We start from the raw sequence: 10,404 nt of genomic DNA on the forward strand, positions 1-10,404 counted from the left end.
TTACTATCAATATAGTGTACCAAACTACCAATTACTATCAATATAGTGTACCAAACTACCAATTACTATCAATATAGTGTACCAAACTACCAATTACTGTCAATATAGTGTACCAAACTACCAATTACTATCAATATAGTGTACCAAACTACCAATTACTATCAATATAGTGTACCAAACTACCAATTACTATCAATATAGTGTACCAAACTACCAATTACTGTCAATATAGTGTACCAAACTACCAATTACTATCAATATAGTGTACCAAACTACCAATTACTATCAATATAGTGTACCAAACTACCAATTACTATCAATATAGTGTACCAAACTACCAATTACTATCAATATAGTGTACCAAACTACCAATTACTATCAATATAGTGTACCAAACTACCAATTACTGTCAATATAGTGTACCAAACTACCAATTACTATCAATATAGTGTACCAAACTACCAATTACTATCAATATAGTGTACCAAACTACCAATTACTATCAATATAGTGTACCAAACTACCAATTACTGTCAATATAGTGTACCAAACTACCAATTACTATCAATATAGTGTACCACACTACCAATTACTATCAATATAGTGTACCAAACTACCAATTACTGTCAATATAGTGTACCAAACTACCAATTACTATCAATATAGTGTACCAAACTACCAATTACTATCAATATAGTGTACCAAACTACCAATTACTGTCAATATAGTGTACCAAACTACCAATTACTATCAATATAGTGTACCAAACTACCAATTACTATCAATATAGTGTACCAAACTACCAATTACTGTCAATATAGTGTACCAAACTACCAATTACTATCAATATAGTGTACCAAACTACCAATTACTATCAATATAGTGTACCAAACTACCAATTACTATCAATATAGTGTACCAAACTACCAATTACTATCAATATAGTGTACCAAACTACCAATTACTATCAATATAGTGTACCAAACTACCAATTACTATCAATATAGTGTACCAAACTACCAATTACTATCAATATAGTGTACCAAACTACCAATTACTGTCAATATAGTGTACCAAACTACCAATTACTATCAATATAGTGTACCAAACTACCAATTACTATCAATGAAAGGAAAGTCAGCTACTCTAAAGCTAACCTGAATCTGAAATACCATAGACTACAAATTGTAAGAACAGATCACTCTGGTGTCAGAATTTGCAATTAAGCCCAGTAAACACAACACTTACGTTTCAAGTGAGAATAAGGCAGGTCTGATGCCATAAAAAAAAAAGAATGTATTACCTACACCCATATCTAGTTATTCATAGCAAAGCTGAGAACCTTTTTATTATTTTTAGATGTGTTTTTCCTTGACATTATCAAATATCTCAAGCAAAAAATTATCCAAATTTGGCACGCAGAAACTACAAGCCATGAGTAACGTGGTCAAAATAACGGCACTGGTTGGCCAGTAGGTGGCGTGGTTATGAGCAGTCTCACTTAAACCCTCATATCCGCCACCCGTCTTGGCTCATGCTAAACAAATTTGCCCGCAAGGACCCATAAGATACGTCACGATATATTTGCCTCCATCTTGGACATTTTTGAAAACCTTTTGAAAAAACATATTCTCATGAACCATACGTCTAAATAACACATGTTAGGCCCATGTTACATCTCTTATTAACTTAGTTTGATTGTATGTGTCGATTGAAATCCTTTTTAAATCAACTCCTTGTTTGGTATTGATATCTTAAACAATAAACAAACTGTAAGCAATTCACTATTTTCACTATTTAATCCTTAAAATAATAATTTAAAAAAATCTTTGATGGACTAGAAGTCCGATTCACTCCAAATGTGGTCTTTGGACTCATCACAACAGCCCCTAAAGAATGTGAGAAAATAACGATGTATTTAAAGATGACCACACTAAATGCTAACCTATACAGAAGTGTTAAAATATGCTAAAAATACTTTTAAAAATCTCCTTGACATGAACCATAGGACCGAATGACACCAAATGTGGACTCATCACAACAGCCCCTAAAATGTCTTAACTTACATTTGAGAAAAGTTATCGACAAAATCATAAACGGGATTTTACGTCTCCATTTAAATCACTGTCAATCCACTGTCATCACTATCATGGATGTCATCGCTATCATGGATGTCATCGCTATCATGGATGTCATCGCTATCATGGATGTCATCGCTATCATGGATGTCATCGCTATCATCACTATCATGGATGTCATCACTATCATGGATGTCATCACTATCATGGATGTCATCGCTATCATGGATGTCATCGCTATCATCGCTATCATGGACGTCATCACTATCATCCGTCGCTATCATCGCTGTCATGGACGTCCCTAAGATCAACCTCATTGAATTGTGGTATTGATTTCTCAAAAAACAAGGAAAATGTAACTTTTTCAGTCCTGAGATTCCAGGAAATATCTGCTTTACATTTATCTGCATGTCCAGCCCTTATATTTAGGCTCACAATTATGTGTTTTGTTATTTATTAGGATAACCAGGACAACAAGTAGAAGACAAAACAATTTGACATAAACATTTCCATTCATGAGTTTTACTGACAAAAGTAAATCAAATAAACCATTTTTTTTACCAGGTTTGTGCTTTGGAAGTCCAGATTTATTTATCAGGTCTGTCTGCAAAAGCAGGAACCTGATAAAACATTTATTTACATGGATGCTGTAAGTACAGAAATTGTTTACTCACTAGGAAATTAATATCCAACTAGTCAGTGACAACTGTGTGGAGTTTGTGACAGCAACTCTCTGAATTTATGCGAGCTTATTACAGTATTATAGACACTATGTCCTGTTAACCTCTTACCTTCTTACGACTCTTGTGTAGCTGGTGTAGTCTCCGCTTTTCATATATAGCTTTTATTAGTTTGTAGCTCAAACCACTGGGACTCTACAGACATTTGTTGTATAAAAGACCCGGCTCCTCTTCTGCCCTTGTCTTACAAACACCGCTGTAGCTCAGCCCCCGTGAATCACACACAATAATGCTTGGTATCTACGGATGCAGATGGAATAGACGAAGCCAGTGGTACTGCACAGTCTGTACACAATGTTTAAAAGTGGTTATAAGTCCAAAACGCGCTGACGATAGGGTGGGACTCATTGGCTTTTAACAACTCATTCTTTGTATAATGTAATGCTAATGGTGAAAATCATCTGTAATCATCTTCTCCTCGTGAATCATAACGTCAGATTCACTCCAGATTTGGGATTAAGACTCATTACATCAGTCTTTAATGGTTTTGATAGAAAAAAAGATGGTTGTTGCATTCAAATATATCCGCTCTGTACCTATAGATGTACGTTAGCACATGTACTAGTGCTAAAAAAAAATTACAGGAAAAATCTACTCATGAATCATAAATCAGATTGATTCCAGATTTGGTATACATGAACTCAATGAATTAGCCAATGATTTGAGAATGATTAGTTGCTGAATTCAACGTCGACCACGCTACACCACTAGGTGGCACTATATCACACCAGGGCTTTAAGAACTGAACCCATGGACATGGGGCCATGAAGCTTGGTATGTAAACCTTATGTATATATCCTTAGAATCTTTGTGAATATAAAGTCAATGCAACTTTAGATGGCTGCACCAGACTAGTTGGTGGCACGATAGATGTCATTGGCACCAGACCAGTTGGTGGTACTATAGATGTCATTGGCACCAGTGGCACCCAAAGATACTAGATCAATAACTATTGGTCAAGTGGACTTGAGCAAAGGTATGTTAGATTTAAATTATTTGTGAAATATTGTTAAAATAACACAGAAAATATTTAAAACTTATCTTAACATAAACCATTAGTCAAATTGACCCCAAGATTTGTAAATAAACTCAATACATAAAGTAATGACTTTAAAAAATATACAAATATTTAACCTATATTTAACTAGGCAAGTCAGTTAAGGACAAATTCTTATTTACAATGACAGCCTACTCCGGCCAAATCCAGACGATGCTGGGCCAATTGTGCGCCGCCTTATGGGAGTCCCAATCACGGCGGGATGTGATACAGCCTGGATCTGTACCAGGTCCTATAGTGATGCCTCTAGCACTGAGATGCAGTGCCTTAGACCGCTGCGTCACTCGGGAGCCTGAGAATTTAAGAATGATTACCTGCGGCATTCAAGGTAACCAGCCTACAGCACTAGGCTAAACTACACTTGCGTCAACCATGGCATTGAGAGAAAAACGTGGTAATGCTTTCAGTGATTGCACATAACGGAAAATAGTTCCTACATGATAGAGTGCTTGCTTTGTTATCCAACTGATCGTGTCCTGTCTGTCATCCTGTGAACCCCGTTCATAGCTGCTCAAAGCTAAATTTTATACTCTTTTTGCAAAAAAAAGTAGTTTGTAGTTCCAGTAGTTAGCTACAACGCTACAAAAAAGTAATTAACTACAGGTAACACTACCAAGATTTCCATTTAGTTCAACTACCACCAAGCTACTGTAAAATGTACTTGAATTACTAGTTGAACTACTCCCCAACACTGTCCTTTAGCCTCTGGTCTCCTCCCTCCCTCCCTCCCTCCCTCCCTCCCTCCCTCCCTCCCTCCCTCCCTCCCCCCCTTCTTATACGCACCTCCCTCCCTCCTTATACGCACCTCCGTCCCTCTCCCCTTCCCTCTCCTCTCCCTACCAGATGGGTGTATTACCTCCAGGGCTAACCTGGGGGTTATGGCATGATACAAGGCAGCTCGCCCAGTATCGGTTTACACACATATGAGCACACTACGTGTATTTGGCTTAATTCATTTGCAGGGCCTATACTGTAAATACAGGCATGGACACATGCAAACACACAAAACCTCACACACACACACGGCTACACACACACAATGCATATGTACACACGCAATGCGTATGTACACACGCAGACACAGGTGGACAGAATTAGGGACAGGTGGGGAGACAGATGGGCAGATGGACACATACAAATTCTACATTCTCTTTCTCTTGTTCTCTCCCTCTCTGTCTTTCTCTCTTTCCTAGTTTATAGTCTAATTACATTTATTTCATAGAATATATGCATTGTATTTAACGTTAAAGTTGAATCGTTTAAATCCTCTGGCTTAGCGTTATGCCAGTAACTGTTCTGTGCTTCCCAGTCATAAATACATACACGCCCACATGCAAACACACACACACACACACACACACACACACTCACAGTTTCAGATATTCGCTATAGATAACTAGGTTGTCGTTGAAGAAGCATTTTCAAACTTTTTGAAATATTTGAACACACGGTTCGTTCCGTAGCTCTGTAAGCAAATGAGCCATAGGTGTGTAGGAGCTATTATAGTGGTGGAATGTCCCCTGAGCCCTGTGTGATGTTACGAGCTGCATCCCGAGGGTTGTTGATGAACTTAAACACAGACCTGCCTCGGGCTCACCTGTCCATCATCCTCACCGATTCGTCAACTGAAAAACGGGTGATTTGTGAGACAGAAAACAACACCCTTTCCTGCTGCTAACCCTACAATGCAGATGTAGCATCTCTTACAAACCTGTTACATCTCCCGTCCTTTCAGTAATACATGTAATCTAATAACACTTACAGTGGGCGCAGGCAATAAGCCTGTACCTATTTCAGTTCTACTCATGAGCACATTATATGCATACATGGGGAAGGGGATTGCTGTGAACGACACCTGATGAAAACAACTGTAATACAAAACTCCTGTCCTCGTCCTGCAGCAACTGACCAGGTTGCTGATTTAACTGCTATCATGTTTGACTCCTCTCACCTGCTATGAAGAGAGAATGACAGCACTTTAATTTTCATTACTCAGGCCCATTGATAACCAATGGCTGCTGCTGTCTGATAGCCGACAGCGGGAATCCAGTCCCAGCTGCAGCAAGCAGGGATCCAACCACTGCAGAGCATCTCGTATATAGGATGCATGCCTAGGCTACAACAATATTACAATAAGTCACATCAGCACGCAAGGTTAGACCACAACTGAAGGTAATCGGATCCACACTGAGAATGTTAGGCCTTCCTTTGTCTTGGGGTGAAAATTGAAACAGCCTTTGTGACATGCAAAATTATTTTGGTTCAAAATAAATTATTTCAATTGAATTATTCAAGCTGTTATGACTTTACTTGCTTTAAAAAATATATATATATATACATATATATATATATATATATATACACTTGGTATTGATATCTGGGGTTGAGGGTTAAAATACTGAAAGATTAAAAAGTCATGATAGAATAAAAAGAAGATTTAAAGGTCTAATCAATTGGGGATAAATCCAGTAAAAAGGCTGCAGAGTAAATGATTAGTCTACATGTTAAATAGTGTTGGGTAGGACATAATGTACCTAACCCCGCTCAACACAAAACAGATTTATCCAAAGATTACATCATAAACCTCTGTTATGAATTAGCTAGATTAGGCCACTATGAAATTGGATTTAAGAACGGGAGAGAGCGCTGGGAAAACTCTGGATTTATTTAACTGATTTAAAATGTGACGTATTTTACTCATATGCCCACAACAATCTTCAATCAGATGTAATCTATAACATATCGGTTCGGGCCTAGGAAATTCACTTCGATTAACTACTGATGATTACGGCATTAAATGAAGGCCTGCCTACCCGAATCCACCAGCCTGGAATCCACGACAAGAAGCGAATCGTTTTCAAGCATTTTGGTGACGTTGGTGGTACTTTAGATACCCCGTCCTTTTCCAATATAAGTTATTATAGGCCTACCAGACGGCTGAACATCAACTAACTATTCACAACCTTGATCCACATGCTCTTCTTCTCTCCCAATAACTTGGTATCCAGACATGGCTTTTCGCTATTAAAGTGCAGGTCTATAATGCACAATATGCCGATAATACCCGCAACAACTGCAGCATCTCCGGCCAAAAGAAAGAAACGATTAGACTGCATAGAATAATTATATAATCAATATTCACCTGAATGTCACGCTGACATAAATACATCGTTTTCGTCGAGCAGAAAAGGGTATAGGCAATACCATTCTCAAAATGCATGCTTGAATGGGCTAACTTAGATAATAAAGGATTTCAGGGAAATCAGGAAGATACATTTCACGGACTGATCAAGGAATTATTGATGTCTTCTAAGTATTGGTGTGTGTGTGTGTGTGTGTGTGTGTGTGTGTGTGTGTGTGTGTGTGAGAGAGAGATATGGCGTTATGCACAACTAAAGTCTAATTGAATATTTTTTGAAAGGTTTCCAAGCAACCAGGATGGCATGTTATGTTTCTTCGCACACCGTAGTCTATGAGTGCCACATGTCTTCTCAACAAATTGTACTTTAAAACACAAGTGCAATTTTGGTTAATTAATTTCAATAACACAATGCCTAATAGCCACTTGACATTTAGCCACAGGGACAGAAATGTACGATTCAACAATAGGCTATTAGAATGAATAAATACATTATCTTTACATTTGGAATTGTAAATTGTGAAATAAAATAGTATGTTTTTGTTGCACAATTATTTTGGTTTTAAATGTGAATTAATTATTGGTTAAATACGCCCGAAACAATAACCTATAAAGGCTGGTTATAACCATGAATGCACGCTCGGTTTTTTTTCTGGACATCAGTAGGTCCTTACAAAGAAAGTTATTCTGGACTTTTGATTTTTCAGGTTCTTGCAAAAACTACTTAAAAGTCAGACCATTCCACACCTCTTGCAAATATTGTTTTTTAAAAGTGGTTTGCATTAAACATAAATAGCTATGCTATAGAATAAGATACGTGTTTAAAATATATCGTGCTTGCTCCAGTATCACACCGTCAACATGTAGGCCTAAATTCATCCTAATAATTGCGCGTGATAATGGTAATTTAATCGGGTATATAAGATGCTAAATTCACATATTTGGGCTATTAACAATTGATCTATAAGATGATCATACTCACGTCGTATTGTTTCTCTTTGCGACAGTGGTAGGTGCTGAGGGTTCCCCTGCTTGCGACGGGACATTGCCCCTGCATCTACTCTGGCATCGCCCGGAGACCTGCGCTTGGGGTTGGCTTGCTCCGTGATGATCCTCCGCTGGTCTGGTGCCCGGTAACTTTTTTCAAATTGCTTCCAATTCAGACGATTTTCACAAAGCTACTGCAAGTGAAAATGAGCCTAGTGTGTTTTTATTGTGGTTGTTGAAAGGCGGGTAAAAACCGTTGGTCAATTGTCCAGTTCTCTTATCGCAGAATCACTCACCCTAAACGCAACACCTGGAATTGCCAAAGGAAGCTTTAGGACACAACAGAAACATGCAGGTGCATGCAAATATTTCTGGAAGGTTATGTTTTGTTAATACAGCAATGGATATTGTAATGATTGCAGAGAATAACGATCATTTAAATTCCGACGAGGTGCCCTCTTCTGCAGCGCGTTGACAACTGGGGTAGCCTACGGTGCATGCCACTCTTCGACCGATGGGTCAATATTCGATTCAACTGTCACCTCTTCTTCTCCTCTGATATGTTCTTAAATAATTATAACAAATTAGCTACTCATTTACGTGATGTGAGCTTTGGCCCCATTCAGTCCTCGCGGCGCGCGTCTTGGCAACGGTGAACGGAATGGCATGGAACTCTACGCTCTAGGAGTTGAGGGGGAGACGGAGACAACAGCCAGTCACAGCCAAACACCTCCTCTTTCTCTCATTCCAAACAGTGGAGGTCCAGTGTTTCCGTCTTGTTGCTTTGGGAGGACCCCTTCGTGTGTGTATGGCTGGGGTTGCCTCTGTACAATGGGATAAGAATTCAAGTTCAAGTACGGACGTGACGTTGAGTCCACGCTGAGAGAGACATTAGTGGGACTTGGGGGCAGTGGGGGCGACTAGCGGTGACTCGGGTGCCCATTGGCTTACCTGGAGTGCGCGCGTTTGGCGCGTGCGGTAAGGAATCAAATGGACACAGCGCGAGGAAACCAACGCAAACCGTGCGCACATAGCGCAGACAACCCGTTCCAAATCGCTTTCACAATGAGATGATGGCATATCATGTAACAGATTTCAAGGTGGATTTTGAAAAAGCTTTAAACTGTCAATAAGGCTACTTTGAGCCTGAGTAATTTGAAGACTGGGGTTTTGGGGTAAGCATAGAAGTGATTTGGTCCAAATTAGATTTGATTCTACATTCAATAGGCTACCGACATTCGCTTTGCGTAAATGCTATAGCAATTTTTCTTAAAGATTATGTTTATTACTAATGCAGTGTTTCAGTTGTTTATCATTTTGCTAATATGTAAAATAAGACACGGAGTCCTACATAAAAAATGCTGTGCCAAAAAGAACATTAGGCTATAATTAATTGAGGCATTAATGCAAGAATACATAATAAAAAACAACCCATTGTTATGAGGACAGTATATTTTAATTTTGTGCATTATACCCTCTCAGACATGTTGGCCTATAATGATTATTTAATTAATTGAGGTAGCAAACATTTCACATTTTAAACAATAACAATTTATGGGAAAGCAGTCCATTGTGACATGTATAACAATAGACAGACATACTGCACAGGTATGCCAAAAGGGAAATCTCCCCTGTGTTTGTCTGTGTTCTACATATTCATCTCCACCTTGTTGTGAAGCAACAGTACCCTCTGTTGGCATGACGATGTTAGCCTCCTCTAACGTTCCCCTGTGGCTGTGCGTCACTTTATTGGGTTCCGTTGTACAATATGTGCATTATTAGCGAGTCTCAGAACAGTTGATGTCTCAACTGTCACATTTCCTCACATCATTTTCTCCTTTAAAAATGCCACTTAATTTGCCATAATAGGGATTTCTATACCCATTTAAATCATTCCTATTTGGACAGGATGATCAGGTCAGTCAAGTACTATGGCCTCCTTGAGAAGAACAAAAACACCTTCAATGACATTAAAGTGATGCTCTCTGGTCATCATAGATTGGATGATGAAACTGAATGACCCACTTGAGAGACATAGTGTATAAAGGTTAACGCCACATTCCAATTATTCCAGACTGTTTGTAACATTAGTTTTAAACGCTTCATACATGTAGATTTCCTAGGACCTCACCACCTTGTCCGTCCAGTCACGCCCCAATTAGTGTAAAAGAGGGGCATCTTTAATCTAATGAAGTATCATGTAAGTACTGCAGCATACTAATTGCTATGTTGTTCACATACGAATGAGGACATTTTAGTGACTGTAAAATTAAGTATGATCAAATTAAGTATGATCAAGTTAAGTATGATCAAATTAAGTATGATCAAATTAAGTATGATCAAATAAAAAAATGAACTTCATGTGGACACAATTTCCATTTCAGATCAACCGAGGCAATGGTA

General features: G+C 38.5%; 1 protein-coding gene across 1 annotated transcript in view; it reads right to left on the minus strand.

Annotated features, from left to right (window-relative positions):
• LOC110529319 (B-cell lymphoma/leukemia 11B) overlaps window positions 1-9,070 on the minus strand; it is a 47,331-nt gene extending 38,261 nt beyond the window's left edge. The window contains exon 1 of the mRNA XM_036984671.2: window positions 7,997-9,070. Within this exon, the coding sequence (XP_036840566.2) occupies window positions 7,997-8,060 (64 nt within the window). The 5' untranslated portion in view covers window positions 8,061-9,070. The remainder of the gene's footprint in view (window positions 1-7,996) is intronic.
• Between the last annotated feature and the right edge of the window lie 1,334 nt (window positions 9,071-10,404).

The sequence above is a fragment of the Oncorhynchus mykiss genome, chromosome 8 (genome assembly GCF_057628025.1).
Source record: "Oncorhynchus mykiss isolate SJ-2025 chromosome 8, ASM5762802v1, whole genome shotgun sequence".
Lineage (NCBI taxonomy): Eukaryota > Metazoa > Chordata > Actinopteri > Salmoniformes > Salmonidae > Oncorhynchus > Oncorhynchus mykiss.